Here is a 23660-nt window from a genome sequence, read left to right on the forward strand (position 1 = left end):
AGGTAACTGTGCATGAGAGGATGGTATGCTTATACTGGTGCTGATCCTGAAAGGCCATCGCTATCGATTGCATTAAGCTTGCTGGGAGCCTGGGAAATCGATACATTTTTAAAGGCGAAGCAACTAGCAGATAGCATTTTGTGTTTGAAGGCTTCAGTGACACAAAATGGACCTTAAAGTGGTTATTTACAGTGCTCAGCATAGATATGTACACCCCTCACAATCTATCTTTTAAATTCATATTTTTAAAAGGAAACTATACAATATTTGTGCATATACACTAGATTAGTCAGTACTGAAGCCAAATCTGGAGCTTATCTAACAAAATAACTTACAATAACGGTCCAAAAATTAGTACACCCAGATATATATGTTATAGAAAAATATTAAATACAAATTTAAAAAAGAGAAAAAATCAAGAGAAGCAAAAAATGTAAAAATTTAGTTGAAATTTTGTAGGTTGTAATTTTTTTTGCAATATTTTGCTTGAATTTATTTGTATTATCATTCAATTTCTAAACATGTTTGGTGACTAAAATATTATTTAAAAAAATATATATCTGTTTATAAAATCTGTTTTGTTTAAATGCACCAAAATACATTGCCTATATTCACAGAGAAATGGAGAAAAATATTCATTTTCAAAATGGGGTGTACTCAATTAAATTATAATTCAATATAAAAGCCCAGCCCAATATATATATACAACTGTTGAAAAAAATAATACATCACAAGAAAATTCTCAAGTTTCTCTGAATGTACCTTAAATAAAAAACGGGTTCAAAAAATTCAAATAAAAATTATTAATAGAGACAATACTTACTGATTATAAAAACATATATGTCTGTGTATTGTAGGCATGGGACGATAACCGTTTTCAAGGTATATCGCGGTTTGGAAAAGTCAAGGTTTTAAAACTGCCAAAATTTTCTGCTACTGCTCCTAAGGTATGTGTAAGATTTTTTTATTTACGTTTTTTTTTTTTTTTTTTAAGTTTTTTAGGACAACAGTATCTCCAGCAGAAAAGATATCCAAAGATGCCATTTTAAATTGTAAAGAAATCTTTGTTTTCGAACCAAATAAAGACAGCAGAAGTCAATTATTATTTGTATATTTTAGCTTGACATGTTGAATGTTCCAAAGCATTTTAAATGTTTCTTAAAATAATGTTTTTTATCCAGACATTAAGAAAGAATATATTTTAGAGCAGTAATCACAATACCGTGAAACCGTGATATTTTTATCCAAGGTTATCGTACCGTCAGAATCTTATACCAGCCCATGCCTAGTGTATTGCTTCAAACTTAGGATGAACACCAAGAACAGCATACAAACCCTAATCCATACACTAGCTTCCTCATCATTAATCATTTCCCATGGCCTTCAAACACTTGTGATTTTTAATATGAGGTAATATTCTGCCGTAGTAGCAATAAGTGAAAGAAATAAAGCTCACCTATTTTATTGGTGTGGATAGTAAGCCAGGGACTTGTGGGATGGTGAAAAACCTAGGGAAATAAAGAAAAATTAAAAAGTACTTTCAGAAATTAAAGGTCAAATCATGTGCAGTTTCTCAGGTAGCACATTGCCAAACTGGCACAAATTCTGACCAAACTAAACTATTTCCTAAAAAGGTAAAAATTACACAGAATACTCCCTGCATCTGTTATTGGGTGGTCAATCTGCTGGCCCTGCCCTAAAATGCATGTGATTGGTTGAGTTGCTGTTGCTGGGCTGGTTAGGATGCACAATCAAGCATAGTGTTTCAATTTTGGGGGGAAATCAACCTACGAATGGCCAAAATGTTACATTCGAGATCTCTCTCTCTCTCTCTCTCTATTGGAAAAAAGAATAAAATGCAAATGATCAGAGAACACACGATTCCTTCATTAGAATTCGAATAGCACCAACCTCTCAAGGGCCGATCAAGGTGCCAGGTCAAAAGAATGCATCACACTTTTAAATCAAGTGGGATGCCAAAAACACCCATGGCTCTTTGAGCAAATTAATTGCTTGTTCAAAGGCATGCAGGAAAAATCCAATCAGTCTACCAGCTGAGGACTGGAATTACACACTGACAAGGAATCTGGAGCCAAGGATCTATAGCCAGTCGGAAAAGACAATGAAGGAGTAGAAAATTAGGAGAAATCACACTGTTTTCCCTTTTTTGTTCTTGAATTCCTGTTACAGCACGGAGGCAGTTTCATTATTCCCTTTGCTGCACTTTCAGTACAAATCTTATTGAAAATTGTCAATGGCCATCTGATTTTCTTTTTTTAAATCTCTGTACTCCTCCTTTTCTGTCATGCACATGCTGTAAGATCTGAATGTGACCTAAGAGGACGATTGAACTGTTATCTCATGCTGCTTTCTGAACTCCTCTCTATAATTGATACCATGAGGGCGTTTGCCATTTTCAATACAAGTAAGCTGATCTATAAGCAGGTTGATGAACACGCTCTTACATCAGATCCTCACCCAGACCACCAGGAGTAAGAGGAAAAGGAATGAGAAGGGATCAATTCTGCCATCTGCTGCAGAACAGGGGAAGTTCATCCTCCATTGATCTATACTGATATACTGGAATGCCAATGAATGAATGAAGTGTCCTGGGAAGTAAGTTACATTTAATGGCATTGTGTAATCTAAGTACAAAATAATTGTACATGTAATCTGTTACAGTTGTTGAGAAAGACGTGTAATTAAAGTGCATTAACTTATTGAGTATCTGAATGATGTTCTGTGAAAAGCTAGGGTAATATTAATTTGTTGTTTTGATAGCTTCTGTTGCTTTGAATTGTAGTTGCCAGTGTTTCATTATTTGATTTCAAAAAGAGTATTGTGGTTATCATTATGATATAATTTTTAATCTGTATTCAATCTCTGAATGGTATAACAGTAAACAGATGCCATTGATTATATATATATATATATATATATATATATATATATATATATATATATATATATATATATATATATATGTGTGTGTGTGTGTGTGTGTGTGTGTGTGTGTGTGTGTGTGTGTGTGTGTGTGTGTGTGTGTGTGTGTGTTTACAATTTTTGTTTACATTTTTGTCAGCTTTGGCATAAAATGGTTTAGTATTTTTGGAGAAAGTCCCTTTTAGTGTTTCTTAGTAAACAGCATCACTTTATGAGAAAAATATTTATTTATTACGGTTATTTATTTGCTTATATGCTGTTTTAATATTGTACATTTTGTAATATTGCTGTATATTTATGTAGGCTATATTTTTGTTTTGAGATTATATCCAGAAGACATTCTTTAACATTTCAATTCCATTTACAAATGAGAAGTACATGAAAAACTAACTCGAAGAGGCAACAAACACGAGAAGTTTTACACGTAGCAAAAGTTCTTTGAATTTGTATGATTCGCTTACTTCCTAGTACTCTCATTGACCATATTTGGGCTTTGAGTGAGTCACCGTCAAAACAGACACGACTGCTTGTAGTAGAAAGGGTGTAAAGCTTGTACTGTATGGACAAGGAAGTGAGTCATCTGCTAATCACTGACGGTAAAATGACGTGTTTGCTGGTCGACCGACCAACACCACTGAAGAAACGTGGAGCACTATGGAAGGCCATTGGGGCCAAAACGTCTGCAACAAACGCGTTTACACGTTATTACGTGTTAACACGTAATTTACGCGTTAACACGCAATTACGCGTTAACACGTAGGTACGTGTTAACACGTGATTTACGTGTTAACACGCAATTTACGTGTTAACACGTTTTTTTTAAACTAGTGTCATTTTTAAAGCACAATCATTTAATAATTTCTCCAACCTGCTCATTTTAAAATGTATAATGTCATTTCACTTAAATCACAATAAATGATTTGGAGTCAATGAACTGTAGTAGATATTTTGAATTATGAAAGGCTAAACATTTTCTGCAATGTTATGTTTGATGGCCGGGGACATTATAATTCTTGTCATTCAGCTGCTGAGATTTCTTTGAAAATGTGTCCAGAGAAATCAGTATGAGCTTTATTTGACAAGTGTGGGCAATCACACTAGAAATGTTTGTGTTTTTTCAGGAGCACAGGATACATACAAATCAACACAAGGACACAGAATGACATAAGTGGATATAAAATAAACAATAAAACATTTTGGTTACAAAAATCTTAAAGAGTAAGGGTTGTGTATATGTATGACCATAAAAATAAACAGGTAACAACTGATCTAATAATTAAGATCTATAGAGATAAAGATGTGTAGAGATCTGAAGGTTGGTCAGGTGCACAGCAATAATCCTCTCCGCTGTCCTGACAGTCCGCTGCAGTCTTCTTATTTCTGATTTGGTGGCTGATCCGAACCAGACAGTAATTGAAGTTTTGTCAGATGAAGTGGTGGCAGATTGTGCATTCTCATACTATATGTAACAGGTCATTAATTACTAAACACATAAATGATTTAATGCAGAGTAGCCTATCTTGGTGAGGTTTATGTCTGCAAATAATGCACATATTGTAGAACAAACATTTTATAATTTATAATTGTGTTATACATTTATGCTTGTAATATATGTTAATTGTTTACAGAACTTTGGACTATGTACTTTTGTCTCTGTACTGGAAGCTCCAATCACCAAGACAAAATATTCTTGTGTGCAAACAACTGACAATAAATAATTGACAAGTTTCCATAAAACTATGTAATAACTAAGCTCCTTTCTGCCTTTTAAGAAAAAACTAAATTATGATTAACTGAATCAAAATTACAAGATAAAAAGTCGAAATAATGATTTAATAACTCAAAATTATGACTGAATAAATCTGTAGAAATTACATTATGACAATAGGTGGCGAAAAACAACCATCTAAATGTAGAACTTAATTCTCTAAAGATGATTAATCTAATAAAACAAAGTTTTTTAGAGAGTTATTAAATCTTTAACTGAAAATGTCATTTTTTCAAGCATGCATTTTTCTTAAACAAGCTAATGAAATAACCTAAACTTAAACTAATGTTCCATGGTAATTTACTTGACAAGTACCTTTGCATTGTAGTGGGTAACACATGCAGTTGAAGTCAATGCAAAATGTTAATTTAAAATAATATTTCCCACATTATCTTATATATATAGTCATAATAAGTCTTATAGTATATATATATATATATATATATATATATATATATATATATATATATATATATATATATATATATATATATATATATATATATAAATATATATATATATTCTCGATTGAGCAAGAGGGGCACCTCAGCCAATGAAGGCAAACGGGCAGTGGCTCTAGGCACCGGGCCACCCCACTGTGCACATATATATATAAAATGTGTGTGTGTGTATATATGTCGATCAATTATTATGCAAACTTTAATACCTTTTTTAAAATATTAAGATGTTGTTAGCAATTTTATCTTGACAGACTGGCACAATTCAGCATGTAGACTCTCAAATTAAAAAAATAAATCCCGCATTGCGGCCAGGCATGCACAGAGCATCTCCGTTCTCACAATGAGTTTCTGAGTTCTATCATCCAACCAAGTTCGTTCTTCCGAAGTAATCTGAGAACAAGGTCAGTGCTGCAAATAGCTTGTAAAGCCTGGCTCATTCAAAGAGACCTGCGCAATGAATGATAATGTCATTAATAATCAAAACAGTATAAATCAGGCTCCTCTAAAACAGTAAATATTGCACATAAAATTTAAAAAATGGTGTTTTGGCGCTGAAGCATATAGCGGACTTGTGCACTTCAGATGGTATTCCCTCTTGTTTATTGTGTAGATAACGGAGAAAGAAAAAAACACACATTACAATTAAGATACAAATTATATCAAATCAAATGTTTCAAAAAGATAATTTTCCAAGAAAAATACAAGTGTATGTTTTTGCTCCTGCCTATGAATGGATGATTTCTTTTGTTGTGTGGAAAATAAGGGTTTGATTAGTGCTCCACTGTAATTGTTGTGTCTCAAACCCCTGTCATATGTCTGCTACATTTTTAATTTCTCATTATTTTAAAGATTATGTCATGCACATCTAATTTTTCCTCATTCTGATGTGGTTTCATTTTCTCCTCACTTGCTGCAGGAGTTTTAAAATCCTAACCGATAATAAAATCTGGTTGCAGCGCACACGAGGCGAATCTTCTGCGATTTCATTATCTCAAATCTTAAACGTGCGCACACTAGAAGATATGAAAACTGCGGCACAGCACACTACAAGATACTCTTAAGAGTGTGCCTGATAGAGCACCTAATTGCAGAATAACTCTGCTTTTTATTTATTATAGGCTAGGTTACAAATATTTGACCATATGCCAGAGCGAACAGCCTACAGAATGAAAAATGCTGCTTGGGGGAAAAAAAATGCTTTTTTCCTACAACCCTACTGTATAAAATTTCTTTTTTACGTATAATGTTCTATTACTTAAAATTTTGTTAAAATGTATAGGTATAGTTTATATATAAAATGAGCCCTAGCTTATTCCGCTTTGATAATTATGCAAGGATAATATTGCATATTCGGTTTAGGCCTGGATAAATTATGTATTTTATAAAATGATTGTTTATGGACTAAGCTAACTGCAATTCAAGCGAAAGGAGAGAGACCGAGTGAGCGCGCGAGAGGACTCATATCTCCTTGGTGACCAATCTTCATTGATTGCGGATTCCAGCAGTAAGAGCAGACTGTGAAGGTTTAGTAACAGAGTTTTTCTTAAAATGTCGCAATGCACACAACATAATGAGTGACATATCAGAATTAAAAAGAGGATAAACTGTTGGTGTGCATCTCGCTGGCGTATCTGTGATCAAGACAGAACGTGTTTGTTTGAGATGATCAAGAGCCACGTTATCCAGGGTAAATCACCAAATGAAGAAGAGCCACAGCCATCAGGAGGAACTTTGGATGCCAGAGGAATCTGTCTGAAATAAATGTCTTTGTGTAATGAACAAGCATGAATAACATTCAGGTTTTAGAGTATTGGAATTCTCAGCTTCAACCTGCATGTTTTTCATGCTTGTTAACCATTTATTAATATGATTTACTATTACCATTAACAAAGCATTTGTGAGTGTAATTTATTGTAGTGTACACTCCAGCATTATCTAATGTTACATTTGCTCATTGTTTGTTCTTGTTACCATTAATGTGTTAATTAACACTGTAACAGGCGTTAATAAGAGTTATCTTACATTTCTTTGTGTTTAAGGATCACTTTACTTCTGTTGTTTATGGGGACTTTTATTTTGACAAGAAATCCGATTTTCAGAGCTAAAAAGAAATGATGAGAGAACAGTATGTGCATTTCATGACGATTTAACAGAGCTCGTACTAAAAAGGACGGTCACCAAGTTTATTCAGCAACCCCCCGAAAAGGCATACGGTTTGTTAATGTAGACTATTTCATTTAAATTATTTTCGCTAGTCTCTCTCTCTCTCTCTCTCTCTCTCGTAATTTTTTATCCTCGTATGAATACAGCCCAACGCTATTTTACAGTTAGATGACTGGTAAAGAAGCAGGCTATCGGAAATTGAAATAAGAAACTGTCTCAGCGCAATCTCTGCCTTATTCCTCGCTGCCAAATATGTTGAGCTCCTTTTAAAGGAAGTGGACCAGATGGCGTAGGCTCGACGTAGCCATTGTGTAACAAAACGATTGCGCGCATCACCACATTAATATTTACGAGAAGGATTACGAGCTGTTACGACAGACACAGTCATCGGGACACCACAGCTACGTTTTACTTGAATTATTCATGATGAAGTGACCGAAGCACTACGATGCGCTTACGGTGACCTTACCTCATCAACCAAGATCATGACGGGAGAGTAACGCACGCGGAAGTGCGTTAAGAAATACAAACCGAAAGCAGCAAGTATTGCTGCTGTTTAATGTCTGGTTCAGTTATATATCGAAGCTAGTTTCTGCCAGATACGGCAAAATCATGCTTTAGAAATAGAGATTAGGATTTAGAAAAGTCTAAATTATTGGATAAAAATCAAAATTGGAGGTCCAAGGTGGAGGTGAATAATTAATCGAATGAAATCTTTATAGTAAATTGAATCTTTAACTGAAAATGAGATTTAAAATGTTTAAAATTTTTATTATATAGTATAAAACATATACTTTCAAATAAATATCAGGACATACAAATATACCAATTAATCACACACGCACGCACGCACACACACACACACACACACACACACACACACGCACACACACACACACACACACACGCACACACACACACACACACACACACACACATATATATATATATATATAGATAGATAGATAGATAGATAGATAGATAGATATATTACAATTCTGTCTAAAGATGTCAAAGTGGCATAAAACAGTATATATAATGCACAAATATTTAATACTACTCCAGTCTATACAACAGGATGAGTCCATTTTTATGGTTGTCATGTTTTATGTTTTGTATTTGTTACAGCCAAAACATAATTTTATGTGTAAGCCTTGAATATTGTGTTGTGCTCCACCCTGATTTTCCACCTTTGACCTTTTCCAAAAATTTTACCCTTGTGCTCTCCCCAGCTCTCAGGTTAATTAGCTTCCAGCTGCTAATCATTATGAACCTGCCTGAGTCAGAGTGGTTTGGCTATAAATACTGCCTTCTGAAGCTATAGTGAGTTGAGGAACACTTCCTAGTTGGTATTTGTGATAGTGGTCACTAGTGGTTGTGGTAGTTGGATTAAGCCTTAAAGCCAAATTAATATTATTGTTCCTGCATGTCCATTACTATTTACTATTTTGTGTACTTAATTTGAGATTTACTTCCAAGTGTGACTAAAGGGTGAGTGCCTTTTATTTTGTATATCCTTTCACCTGTTCGTTTGAGAGGGGAAGCTCAGGGAAGTTTGTGTGTTTTTTTTTTTTTTTTTTTTTGCATTAGGTAAGCTAGTCCTCTAAATTTAGCTGCTTTCTCTTTGTGGTTAGGCTATACTCCCTCAGCTTGACAACTACTTTATATTAAATTTCCTATATTTCTAATAAAGATCTTATAAATAAAAATAATAAAATTTATTTTATTGAAATATTTATATTTTTCTCTCTCCTTAACCCTGTGCTGACTCTTCACTCTGGGGCTGAGGATTGAAGTGTGTTCTTCACATTTCTTTAATTCTAATTCAATATTTCTACCAAATTTTGGTCTGTTACATATTTTTGTCAAACGAGCTCCTTGATTTAAAAAATATATATAAACCTTTGAAGAGTACACTTGAAAACATGATTTATGGAAATTATTAAAACTGAATATTTTAGTAGTTTTCAGAAAATGTTTTTACATTTGAGTATAGAAGATTTAATTTGAAAAGATTTATTAATAAAAACATGTAACCTCTTCATATAACTTTTAAAATTTAAGACCGTTAAAAGATTGTCCATTTTACTGGCCACTCGATGGATGAAAACACAATGAAGCAATATAGTCTAACTCTTTATCTATCTATTTTTTTTTTTTTTTTTTTTTTTTTTTTTTTTGTGATTTACAGCGAACCTCTTCAAGACCGGACTTTCTGTATGAAATTTAGACTTGAAAGAAACTAGTTTATGAATACCTCCTCATGTAGAGGTGAATAAGTTGACAAGCTGAATTAAACTTGCTCAAACGCTGTTGCTGTCAAACATTGTTTACTTAACTTAGTCAGTTTAATGATGAAGGGATTGACCGACTATTTTACAATGCTCTCTTGTAAAAGTGTTTTATTTAGATATATTTGTGGCTGCTGTATTTTGAAGTTTATTTCGATACATGGAAAATGGATGTAGTTAGTATTATAAAATGCATTTCAATGTGATGCGGTGGCGCAGTATACTGTTGCCTCACACCAAGTAGGTTGCTGGTTCGAGCCTTGGCTGGGTCAGTTGGTATTTCTGTGTGGAGTTTGCATGTTCTCTCCTCGTTTGTGTGGGTTTTCTCTGGCTGCTCCGGTTTCTCCCACAAGTCCAAAGACATGCAGAACAGGTGAATTAGGTAGGCTAAATTGTCCATAGTATGGGTGTTTCCTAGTGATGGGTTGCAGCTGGAAGGGCATCCGCTGCGTAAAACATATGCTGGATTAGTTGGCAGTTCATCCTTCTGTGGTGACCCCTGGTTAATAAAGGGACTAAGCCGAAAAGAAAATGAATGAATTTCAATGTATTTTTTCCCATCCCTGCTCCTCCTGCTTGCGTGGGTTTCCTCCGGGTGCAAAGACATGCTGTATAGGTAAATTGGGTAAGCTAAATTGTCTGTAGTGAGTGTGTGTGAAGTGCTGGGCTTCAGCTGAAAGGGCATCCGTTGTGTAAAACGTTCTGAATGAGTTGGCGATTCATTCACCTGTGGTAAACCCAAATTACTAAAGGGACTAAGCTGAAAAGAAAATGAATATCGAAAAAATTGCCCCTTAGCCTATTTATATAACTATTACAAATATGTACATGTTATTAAACAATGTATTATATTTGATGTAAAATAAATGTATATTTTCACACAATTCTCAGTTAAAGATTCAATAACTATAATAATTAAAAAAAAAAAAAAACTTTTTATAAAATCATCCTTGGAGAATTAAGTTCTACATTTAGATGGTGCTTTGTGGCCACCTATTGTTGTAATGTAATTTCTACAGATTTATTCAGTCATAATTTTGAGTTATTAAATCATAATTTTTGCTTTTTATCTTGTAATTTTGATCCAGTTAATCATAATTTGGGTTTTTCTTACCTCATTTGTTTACACACAAGAATATTTTGTCTTGGTGATTGGAGCTTCCAGTAGAGTAACAAAAAGTACATAGTGCAAAGTTCTGCAAACAATAAATATATATTACAAGCATGAATGTATAACACAAAATTATTAAGAAATACAGTAATTTTATAAAATGTTTGTTCTACAATATGTGCATTATTTGCAGACATAAACCTCACCAAGATAGGCTACTCTGCATTAAATCATTTATGTGTTTAGTAATTAATGACCTGTTACATATAGTATGAGAATGCACAATCTGCCGCCACTTCATCTGACAAAACTTCAATTACTGTCTGGTTCGGATCAGCCACCAAATCAGAAATAAGAAGACTGCAGCGGACTGTCAGGACAGCGGAGAGGATTATTGCTGTGCACCTGACCAACCTTCAGATCTCTACACATCTTTATCTCTATAGATCTTAATTATTAGATCAGTTGTTACCTGTTTATTTTTTATGGTCATACATATACACAACCCTTACTGTTTATGATTTTTGTAACCAAAATGTTTTATTGTTTATTTTATATCCACTTATGTCATTCTGTGTCCTTGTGTTGATTTGTATGTATCCTGTGCTCCTGAAAAAACACATACATTTCTAGTGTGATTGCCCACACTTGTCAAATAAAGCTCATACTGATTTCTCTGGACACATTTTCAAAGAAATCTCAGCAGCTGAATGACAAGAATTATAATGTCCCCGGCCATCAAACATATCATTGCAGAAGATGTTTAGCCTTTCATTATACAAAATATCTACTACAGTTCATTGACTCCAAATCATTTATTGTGATTTAAGTGAAATGACATTATACATTTTAAAATGAGCAGGTTGGAGAAATTATTAAAGGATAGTGCTTTAAAAATGACACTAGTTTAAAAAAAAAACGTGTTAACACGTAAATTGCGTGTTAACACGTAAACCACGTGTTAACACGTACCTACGTGTTAACGCGTAATTGCGTGTTAACGCGAAAATTACGTGTTAACACGTAATAACGTGTAAACGCGTTTGTTGCAGACGTTTTGGCCCCAATGGCCTTCCATAGAGCACTGGCGAACTACAACAAGGAAACAACGCGTTAACTCAGGGTATCATCCTGTTTGGACCTAACAGTTTTGAGGAAGTATAGCTAAACACAAAGAAACACATCCAGCCGCTTTGGATTCAACTTATATCGGTAAGGAGTTACATTATCCAGCAACGATAAAGAATTGTACACTTTTTGTTTGTTTTCTAGAGGTTAGGAAATTAATATTGTCAAAACATTAATATGATGTGGGCAGTGTTAAGTATCAAAATATAACTATCAATAGTGTTAGATACTGTTCGTATATATTTATAAATAGTATTTTATATATATATATATATATATATATATATATATATATATATATATATATATATATATATATATATATATATATATATATATAGTTTTAGAGTTTTCGGCTTTCTGGGGAATTTCCAACGCTGGACTTTCTTAACCTCTTTGTAAAAAAAGACCGTTGCATGTGGCGCTCGTGTAGCACGTGACTGAATGTTAGATGCGCTTTTTTGTTCTTTATGCAGTAAATGGACCATAGGTTTATATTTTAAAGCACTTGTTGATTTTAATAGACTGTAACTAAAGAGTAGATCATTACAATACTATAGGCTATGTTCTGTGACACGTTTAAGAAAGTAGATGGATGAATGCAAGCAGTCAGATATGAGCGCACTGAAATAACACTTTTATAACGTGTGATTTACTGTATGTAAAATATTTAGAAAGAAGTGTTGCTTTAAATTTAGACATTATATCATGTCTTCCTAGACGATGTAAAGAATCATTGTTTTATTATTGTAAAAATGTCGTAAGTCACCGTTTTTATTTATTATTTATATTATTTTTATGTTATTTTTGTGTAATATTGATTGGCATTTCATTATTATTTTATTGATTTTTCATTTTTATTTCTGTTTCTGAAAAGAAAATCTGATATTTAGCCCAACTATAATTCTAAGTTCGTTTGATTGTTTTCCTCAAACGTTCGGGTTTAGAAACTAGTCAGCTGTCATGTTAGCCTGCCTCAAGCGCAGCCTCTTTTTAATATCTAAATATGATGTTAGACATTAAATCACACCGCAGTTGTCATAGCCTAGCCCTGTACAAAACCCTCAGCAGCACCTGTTGACCTGCTCAATACTCGCATTATACATATGAGTCAGCAGCTGCTTTCCAGCCCATCTCAAGCCACACACTTGACATTTAAGCATGCCATTCTGCTTTACTTAGCAGTTTGCAGACTCTGTCACAACTGACCCAAGAGTTAGGCATGTAGGTGGAAAGCAGATTTAATCTGATTCCGAGCTCTGTTTGAGCTCTTTGAACATTGTAAAATAGACTTATTATTGTGTCACTCAGATCAGCATTCTGACTAACGTATGAGTAAACTCGCAGTGTGTTGCTCAAAGGTTGCATAATACAACAACCTCAGCCAGCATGCCTAGACTGGCAGATAATTGCTCATTTTTACTTAATAAGTATTATATAAAGATTCTATTCTGTTTGTTTGTTTGTTTGTTTGTGTGTTTATTTATTTAAATTAAATTATTATATATTAAAAATTCAATTATTATTATATTATTGTAATAGACTATCTTGTTTCACAAGATAAAACCAAATGTGTAATTAAACAGCTGTTAATTGAAGAATAAAAGTACTAATTAAACATAATATATTCATGTTTGTGTTAATGGAACTGAACATATTTGCACATTACCATGTACTCTCAGGAATAATGGTACAAAACTGTCACGGTGGGAACTTTTCAAATGGCGCACCTTCGTTTCTAATAGGTAATTTAGGAATTGACTTCCATAGTATTTGCTTTCCCATGAATCTCAATGGCTATCAATTTTCAACATTTTTCAAAATATCTTTTAACGTTCAACAGAAAAAAGAAGCTCATAAAGGTTTTGAGAATGAGTAAATAGTGCACTGTAAAAAGTGATTCATTGGCTTTACTTATTGGCTTCTAAAGTGATTTTGTTTACTTTAAAAAGTGAATAAACCTGTTGTCTTGAAATCTTTTAGTTAACTATGTGCATAAATATAAAATTTAGGGTCACACTTTACAATAGGGTTTTATTAGATAATGTATTTTCTAACATGAACTAATTATGAACAATACTTGTACAGCATTTATAAATCATAGTTCAATATTTACTTATGCATTAATAATATCCAACTTCTTGCTTGTTAACATTAGTTAATGCAGTGGTTCCCAAAAGTGGGGGTTGCGGGACAATGAGAGGGGGTCGCTTGGTGATTTCCAAAAATCAAATTCATTTTTATTAAACTACTACAATTACCTTAATTTATCCATAACCTACAGAAGAAAAAAAAACTGTCATTAATAATTACATTAAACAAAACAACATGCAAATAAAAAGCAATCAGCATTTCGATGGCTTTTTTAATTAATTAATTAATTTTGCGAACTCTGGTGATTACTTTATATTAAAGACACAGAACATTGATTTTATGGCACCAGATTAAATTTTCTGACACCTTTACGGCACTCACGTACATCAAAAATAAATACAGGCCACAACTGAACATGGAGGATGGTCTCTGAGTGGTTGTCTTTAAAATTAAATGATGAATAGACTTGGGCTTATTGGTGTGTGCGTCTTTGTGTGCTAGGTTTATATATTTATAACCACTCCGGAGGATATTGGGGGTCATGAGTCACTGGCATTGTAATTTTAAGCGTCGCGGGCTTAAACAATTGAGAACCCCTGATTTAATCCTCTGTGGGTTAACATGAACCAACAATGAACAACTTAAATAACGTTAACTAACATGAACAAACACTGTATGAATTATTTATTTACTTATAATTACTTCTTGTAAAGTGTAACCAAAAAACTTAACTTAACAGTTTCAAGCTACAATGAGTTTACTCACTTTTTAAGTAAAATCAACTTTTAGGCAGTGGATATTCTAACTTTTTAAAGTACTAAATTGCTTTTTACAGTGAGTACATTTTCATTATGAATAAACAATCCATTCGGATCTCTTGAATAAATAAAATCCTGCAATTCATAAAAGGTTGCCAATGCTAAATCTTGATCAGGATTGTAGCGTTATCTATTATAATACATATTTACATTGATGCATGATCTTACGTCTAAAGGATGCATGTCTATTTGCAAATCAATCTGAATTTGCAACTGTAAACCTTACTTGGCAATATGCTGTGTGGGACAGGAGCCACACGTTTTCTATATTTGTATCTTATTTGCATTTAATGCAAATTATATCTCCGCCATTCTCTCAGTACAACAAGTCTTCACATGTGATAGAGCTAAATAACAAGTGACAAAAGAGAAAACAGTGCTGGGGAAGTATTACCAGATGCTAATACAGATAACCTACACATGTGTAGGGGTTTTTGGTTGTTTCAGATTTGACGTGTTATTGTTTTTAGCGGGGTCGGGGGAACCTAATGTGATTGGTATTTTTTTATTTGAACCAAAAAAGAGAACGTTATTTCATGGCTCTTGTTTTTCAGTTCCACCTCATTTTAAACTTAGTAAAATTCTACTGAGCATACCCATCAGGTTCAATCGGATGTCCTGACTTTGTGGTTTATGATTGTAATAAAAAGCTCCAAGGAGGAATTTCAGTTTTGTTTTTCTTTTCCAGTGCTGAGAATGAAGAGGGAAGTGAGAGCTGGGGTGAACTTTCTGAAAGGTTTGGCAGTGCAGCGAGGAGGTGTGGATCAAATTAAAGCCAAACTTTTTGCTTCTAAATTGCAAGAGCTTCTGCTGGAAAAGTTCACAGGCCACTGGTATCCAGACAACCCCAGCAAAGGGCAGGCATACAGGTACATGAGGATTTACTCATCTGGTAAAACATAGTGTAGTGTTTTTATAGAAGAGGTAGTGTATGTATTGAAATCTGTTTTTGTTTTGAATTGTAATGCACTTATCAATTTAATGTTAATCAAACAGTAGATTAATTAACTTTGCCAGTATCAATTCACTAATGCACAAAAGTTTGGGGTTGGTAAGATTATTTAAAAAGGTTTTTGAAATATATCATTTATGCTCACCAAAACTGCATTTACAGAAAATATAAAAAGTTATGATGTGAAATGTTATCACAATTACATTTAAAACAACTAAAAGTAAAAGAATTTAGACATAAACTAATAAAAATCCCTAAACACCCAAAAAAGAAAAAAAAGCATTTATTAAAGCATTAATAAAAGGTACAGTGCTCAGCATATATGAGTACACCCCCCACAAATCTCTCATTTAAATTAATATTTTCTATAGGATGCTTTACAATATTATATTTGTGCATATACAGTAGTTTAATCAGTACTGAAGCCAAATCTGGAGCTAATCTAACAAAATAACTTGCAATCGGTGGCGCTTATAGTTTAAATGGCACCCTGGGTGCAACCACCCCAAACATACCCCCTCCCCATCCCTCAAGAAAATAAGACACTATGTGGTTGACTTTCTATATATTTAAAAAAATTTAAATATATATTTTAAATAAATACACTTAAAATAATTATTATAAATACATTTAAATATATTTATTTATTTTCAATAAATATAACAATTTGTTTATTATTATTATTATTTTTATAAATAAACCGAAATCTATCTTAAATGTAACTGAAAAACAATATAAAGTAAACAACAACTGGAGTAATATTCTAAGATTTTTGCATGAATATTAATTATGACAGTTCTATAGAATACTATAAAATATATTTTATAGAATTTATAGAATATATAGAATTTGTTGTCTTAGACCCGACTCATGGCCGAGAGTTAATGTTATGAAGTCTTAGTTACCTTCCTGACTCATTATTCCTCCTTTGTGCTTCATAGCCATGCTATAGTCAATAGCTTAGTCATCATCATATAATATAAATTTCAGTTTTGTCGACTTGCATATCGGCGTGCATGTAAACAACCAGGATCAAGAATGGCTTTCTGCGCACATCCGTCAATTTGTTTTCACCAGCGTTGTTTCGGTTGCACATAGAGTATAACAAACTTGCATGTGCAAAAAAACGCCAAATGTGAATAGCCCCTAATGTCTTTATTCTGGGATAACCACTCTAAATTAATACACTTGCATAAAATAAATCTTATCTCAAAGCATTTAATGGGACACTTTTTTTTTGCGCCACCTACCCATGCCTACCCCAGCAAGATGCTGCCCTGGGCGATTGCCCATATTGCCCATGCCTAAATCCGCCACTGCTTACAATAATGGTTCAAAGATTAGTAACCCAAATTTATATGTTAGGTAAAAATATAACATAAAATTTTCAAAAATAGCAAAAATCAAGAGAAACAAAAAAAAATATACAATTTTTTTAATTTTGTAGGTTGTAAACATTTTTTTCAATATTTTGCATGAATTTAATAGTATTATCTTTCCATTTCTAAAGATGTTCTGTGACTAAAATATTATTTTAATAAATATATCTGTTTAATAAATCTGTTTTGTTTAAATGCACCAGTATATATTACCCATATTTACTGAGAAAAATATTCATTTTCAAAAGGGGGTGTACTCAATTATGCTGAGCACAGTACAATAGTTTCTACTCAGTGATACTTAACGCAGTTTCTAAATTAATGTATTTGTTAAATGTCATTTATTTTTAAAGTAATATTTACACAAACAAATTCTTTTTTACTAAAAACGCTTTGATTATTAGAAAGTTCATAACAGCACTGACAATTTATGGTATTGCTGCTGAATAAAATATTTTCTTTAAACAAAAAAGAATAATAGTACGTATGTTATATGCAAACAGTAGTAAATGCATCTAAAGTGATCAGGTGCACATCAAGTGAAGCAATGGTTCCATTTGTTTGGGTGAAAATGATTGTCTATGACTTTGACAAACATACAAAGCAATCATTTACAACATGAATTTATTTCATTGATTCCTCAGATGCATCAGAATAAATGCTAGCCATCCCTGTGATGAATCCGTATCAAAAGCCTGCATGGAGAGCGGCTTAAAGCCAAATGAGTTGGGCTTACCTCGTGAAATCACAATGTGGATCGACCCCATGGAGGTCTGTGTTCGGTAAGTTCTAAATCGAAATTTAATTAAAAGTCTTTTCATTTATTAAGCAAAGGATGGTTCCTACAGACCTTTTTAGAATCGACTATCCCTGAAGTGAGCTCTTATCACTCAAAGCAATGACTTGCATTCGTATGTTTCCACAGGTCTGGAGAGAACGGCAGATATTTCACAGTGGCTCATTTTGATAAAGTGGAGGATGAAGAAAAGGACTCGAATAATAATGACACTCTTAGCCAAGTGGATTCTGTGAGTCTGGATACATCCGACTATCACTCGGCGAGCTCATCTGACTGCGGCTCAGCGGTCTCAAGTGATACAGAAGAGGAGGTGAAAGAGGACAAATTGAGAAAAGTGCCTGAGAGGACAGCGGAGAGAACACTTCTTACAGCAAAATCAAAAACAAGGGAGCCAAAAGGAAGACGCAAGTTTCCTCCATCTCAGGTAAATACCATCATGCATTGCATCATGTTTACTTTAGAAAACTGCACTGATTTATTATTGTATTTAACATCATAAAAAGGCATTTTTGCACAAAGTATAAACCTGATAAATAATATCAAATTTACTATGAAACTGCTTCGAATTTGAATTGATAAAACGAAACTGGAAGATTGTGTGGCCAAGTCTATCTATCTATCTATCTATCTATCTATCTATCTATCTATCTATCTATCTATCTATCTATCTATCTATCTATCTGTCTGTCTGTCTGTCTGTCTGTCTGTCTGTCTGTCTGTCTGTCTGTCTGTCTGTCTGTCTGTCTGTCTGTCTGTACATGTGAATAATTTTTACTACAGATAATTAGGTATGTAATGATTCACCTGACACACGATTCAATACGATTCACGATTTAGTCATGATTCTTTTTAAACAAAATTATTTGAGATAAATTTAAAGTGAACAAAAGCCCTTTCATTTTTTCTCAAATGCTGCACTTTTTTTTTTTTTTTTTTTTACAAAATAAAAGTATTTTCTGCAATAATTAAAATGGAAATTTTAAACAAAATCCAAATAAAAAGTGAATTATACAAACTAAAGAAGACTCTTTAATATAAACAAACTAAACTTTGACTGTGCTGGGATTTTACATTTTTTTAAAGAAATATCAGTATTATATGTTTTCTGGCATAAGCTGAGATCCTTGAGCATTTACAATGTCCCCTGCTGATGAAAAAACTGGTACAACACTGGTACAACCCTCCCTACTCTCCAAGAACTGTACTTATCCAGAGCGAGCAGAAGGGCAGTCAAAATCACTCTGGACCTCTCAGACCCAGCACACGGCCTCTTTAAACTGTTCTGGTCGACGCTACAGAGCACTGCGCACCAGAACAGCCCAACACAGAAACAGTTTCTTCCCTCAGGCAATGCATCTCATGAACACTTGATGATAATGATTATGAAACAAACATCACTACTTGCCATACACTTATTATACACTTATTTAACAACACACTTTACATGCCAATTTGCACATAACAGCTGCACATCTAACGTTGCATATAGTACCATACCTGTACATACACTTTAAATTTGTATATCTGCAGTCACTACTTGCTTCTATTTTTAAAATATATTTATTATCTGTTTTTTGTCCTGTCTTTGTCATTCTGTTTCGCTGTAGAAGCTCTGTCACGAAAACAAATTCCTAGTATGTGTGAACATACCTAGCAATAAAGCTCTTTCTGATTCTGATAATGTGGCAATAAAATCGGAACTGGATTGTGCTATTACACCATGGCCATATTCATCTACGTAAACACACGAAAACAACATTAACATTGTACCAGATACTGTAAAAAGGTCAATCCCAGGCACTAGACTTTTCTGACTGGGTATTCGAATTTTGACAGAATGTTGTGGGACTGCTGTACAGGAGTTATTATTAGGGATTATAGATAGCGAAATTTAGTGGTTTGAATTTTAGCATTTTTTTTAAAAAAAGTATAATGGTAAAACACATACGCATTTATGAATGTATTAAAACATATGCTTGTTTGTTGTAAAAATTAGTAATAGTGGGAAAAAAATACTAATTTCTGGATGTCCTTACTTCCGGATGCAGCTATGCTGCTGTTGTGGCTGGTGTATTCTGGGAAATTTTCTTACCCCTTGGTTTTGAGTGTGGTCCTGAAAAATCTCCGCTCCAAGGGGTATATAGCCCTTTCCCTTAGCCCTACGCCTTCACTCTAAAGAGAATTAGGACACCCCTACCCCTTCACTGAATGCACAAAACAAGGGGTAAGGGCTAAGGGGTAGAATTGGGATTGGGCCATAGACTTTCATTAACATTCTCTCTCTACATTTAAAAAAAAAAAAATCAAAGGCCATAATTGATTAAAACGTAAAATGATTATTATTTTGATGGATAAAGCAAGGACAAGAAGTGAAACGCATTTTAAAATGCACTAGGTTTACAATTGTAAAATAATAATATTTAGTATAGCCTACAATTAGACTTTTTGGTGGGTTTGAAACAGACATTTAGGCTGGAATACATAAAATTGTTGCTGTTTTAAAATAAACCACACTTCATTTAACAATTTACTTAATCTTATCGGTACTGTATTTAAAGTTCAATCGTCACATATATGAATAGATTTTCAGCTGACTCGTGGTGAATCGTTACGTCCCTACATATGATGTCTAGGGAGCACATGAAGAGTTTGTATTTATAGCAACAGATTTGACAGCACTGTCTCAGAGGTATATAGAGAAATACAGTGCTGATCAGAGTGGTTGAATCATAGGTATTCTAGCCTAAATTAATAAAAAATATACTTTTATACTTTGAAATGATGCTATAAATAAAACCGCTCACGTCCTTCTTTATAGACATTGTGTAGTTCTTAACATATTGCTGTATTGTTTTCCCGTTAAGTTTCTTTAGTTTTAAATGTATCCTCATAAAATGTGCAGAAACCCTGGGACAGCAATGCAGTTTGAAAATCGCAGAATAGATGCAGAATTGATTTATTGAACGATCTGTTGCTTCCAGTGATGTGAATTTCAAATGACATTATATATTTGCATATTGTGTCATAAATAATATGAAAGGCCCAATTTAGTTTGCCCTGTGTAAATGGAGGAGGTTTAAGAAATCAGAAGGATATCTTATAAAAAAAACACATGAAAGGACAAGTGCGAGTCATTAAACTGACATTGTGAAATATTTTCTGTCACAAACAGATCCCTGGCCCACAGTACTTCTATAACCCTGCACCGATGTGGCCCCACTACAAGAAAAAGAGAGGCATGTTCTTCACCACCGTCTGTGCACCGGCACCTTCTCCACTGTTTGCATACTATGTTGTGCCCAAAACAGCTCCTCAGTTCATTGTGCCTCACGCTGCCCTGCAAACCTGGGGGACGGTGAAAGGGTAAAAAGCTCTAAAGCAATTAACACATACACCTAGTATGTCGGCGTTTCTGAATAATGTGAGACCTATCTGCCACTGCAGGGAACTTTATAGCTTATCATAATGAACTTGAGATATATGTCAAGCATACCAACTGTGTAACATTTATATATATTTTAATACGCCTTTTGCTTTTAACGTATTCGATCATTATTTAGGCTTTCTTTAGTCAAGCGACGTAGTCAATCTGCTCATGCACAAAACACTCGGTTATTTAATCTTTGGCCAAAGTTAGATCGCTGCATACTTGAATTTTTTACTTTTATTTATTTTTTGGAAATTGCAGCTTTTACACCTGCTTGTGAAGATGCTTTACTAACATTTTATTCATATGACCTTTGAGAGTTTTCATGCAATAGAATAGAATGTAAAAACACATTTTTTCAAATATTACCAGCTGTACCTCAGCAAACACCAAGCATTTTCTAATATTTCTATACATAAATCAACTCGCACTGAAGCCAAAGATGTTTGGGAGAGGTTTGGAATTAATTGCTGCCTGTAGATTCAATTCCTGACTATGTGAAATATAATTCACCCTTTCATTTTAAGGATAATCGTATCTGCTCAATATTTAGAGGGGACTGCATTAATAATAACATGCCTTTTAAAAACTATTTATGCTATTCTATGCACATATTTGCCTTTTTTAATGTAATGGTTGTTTTATTGTAATTTATTTAAATACCACTAGGTGGTAGCACACATTGCCAAAAGCCATATTTATACATTTCATCATCTTTCATGTTTTGATTGTACATAATATTTTTTTTTCTGACCTTGCTGGTGTCAGTTTTCTGAAAACTGCATGTAACAGTTTATAGCAGGGATGCCCAAACTTTTTCATATGAAGGTCCAAAAAACAAATATCCCTGAAGATAAATATACCAAACTATTTTACATTAAAGTTGCTATGGGTAATTTCATAATTAATTTCATAATATTGAAAAATAAATAGAAATCTTTACTTTAAATTGTATTAGCTAATGCAGTATAACTTTAATTATAACTTATTGCAATAAAATCATGAACATTTACATTTTTAACACAATGGAGTTCAACGCTGAAGACACCAGGCAAGCAGAATCTGCCTTTGCCTCTATCTGTCAGGTGACAGTGTAGATTTTAAATTAAGTCAGATTAAATGACATCACTTGAATTGAAACATTTAATTGCAGATAGCTTTTTGTAGCTTAACAATATAACAAACAAATAAAAGGGCAAATGAAATTTGAAATGGCAATCGCTAAACCAGGGGTGCCCAAACTTTTTCTTATGAAGGGCCAAAATCCAAACTTGATTGAGGCTAGTGGGCCAAAGGAAAGCGTTGATTTATATTAACTAATACAGTATATATATATATATATATATATATATATATATATATATATATATATATATATATAATTTTTTATTATTTTTTTTACATTTTTATAATGAACTTATTATAGTAAAAACATTAATAAAGGAATGGAGTTACACTAGTTTTTGCCTTGATTTGCTTGCCAATGTCTTCTGCTTAGTCCTCTATTTGTTGTGATGGTATTTACATTTTAAAAACTCAGATTTATTTACATTTAAATTAAACATTTCATTTCAGTTTGCTTTTTTGTAGCTCAGCAATAAAACAAACAAACAAAAAGGGTTACGTTAAATTAGGGCTGGGGGATAAAATCGGTATCAGTATTTATTGACAGAACACCATTGTCAATATCTATAAATAACTTTGATAAGAAGTTTTGCTATGAAGCATATAGTTTTATTAATGTGGTTGTTGGTTTATTAATTGCAGGTGTTGTAATAAATTGCAATATTGCCCATCTCTACGTCAAATTAGAAATGACAATCTCTATTAAAGGCATTGCCCCAACCCTCTATCATTCTCTATGGGATGGTGGGCAAAATCAAAGGTTATATGGGCCAACTTTGGTCCACGGGCCCTACTTTGGGTATCTATGCTCTAAACCATCCCCATCATTCTCCCTCTCAGATTGAATGGCGGGCCAAATCAAAGGTTACCATGGGCAAACTTTGGCCCCCAGGCCCTAGTTTGGGCATCTCTGGGTTATAGTGTCCTCATCTCACTGGTGCTTTCATGAATTCCAACAAATTGTTTTAATAATCTACATTTTGTAGATGTATTTAATTTTTATACAGTAATGACTTATGTACAATATAGCATATTGAATTTCAACACTGGAACTGTACTTTTGGTTTATGCGCATTGTTATATAAATTAATTGTGTGCAGTTTTTGGATGTGAAAATTACCACTTTTACTGCCTTTTGCTCAGTTTTCAACTGTGTATTTATAAATGCTTCCGTTTAGTGTATTTTGAAATGTTTTGTTAT

At 33.3% G+C, this 23660-nt stretch overlaps 1 protein-coding gene across 1 annotated transcript; it reads left to right on the forward strand.

Annotated features, from left to right (window-relative positions):
* The first annotated feature begins 11822 nt into the window (after positions 1–11822).
* Positions 11823–22431, forward strand: si:dkey-79d12.5 (maternal B9.15 protein). The gene is made up of 5 exons (XM_056475426.1): positions 11823–11949; positions 15466–15646; positions 17753–17890; positions 18034–18331; positions 21080–22431. The coding sequence occupies exons 2-5, from the start codon at positions 15474–15476 to the stop codon at positions 21272–21274; spliced, it is 804 nt and encodes a 267-aa protein (XP_056331401.1). The 5' UTR covers positions 11823–11949; positions 15466–15473; the 3' UTR covers positions 21275–22431.
* The last annotated feature ends 1229 nt before the right edge of the window (positions 22432–23660 follow it).

This window comes from Danio aesculapii, chromosome 16, assembly GCF_903798145.1.
Source record: "Danio aesculapii chromosome 16, fDanAes4.1, whole genome shotgun sequence".
In the NCBI taxonomy this organism is placed as follows: domain Eukaryota; kingdom Metazoa; phylum Chordata; class Actinopteri; order Cypriniformes; family Danionidae; genus Danio; species Danio aesculapii.

Coding starts and splice junctions, on each gene's coding strand:
- si:dkey-79d12.5 (XM_056475426.1), top strand. CDS start 15,474: ATGAAGAGGGAAGTGAGAGCTGGGGTGAACTTTCTGAAAGGTTTGGCA. Junction 15,647..17,752: donor AGCAAAGGGCAGGCATACAG/GTACATGAGGAT, acceptor TTGATTCCTCAG/ATGCATCAGAATAAATGCTA. Junction 17,891..18,033: donor CCCATGGAGGTCTGTGTTCG/GTAAGTTCTAAA, acceptor ATGTTTCCACAG/GTCTGGAGAGAACGGCAGAT.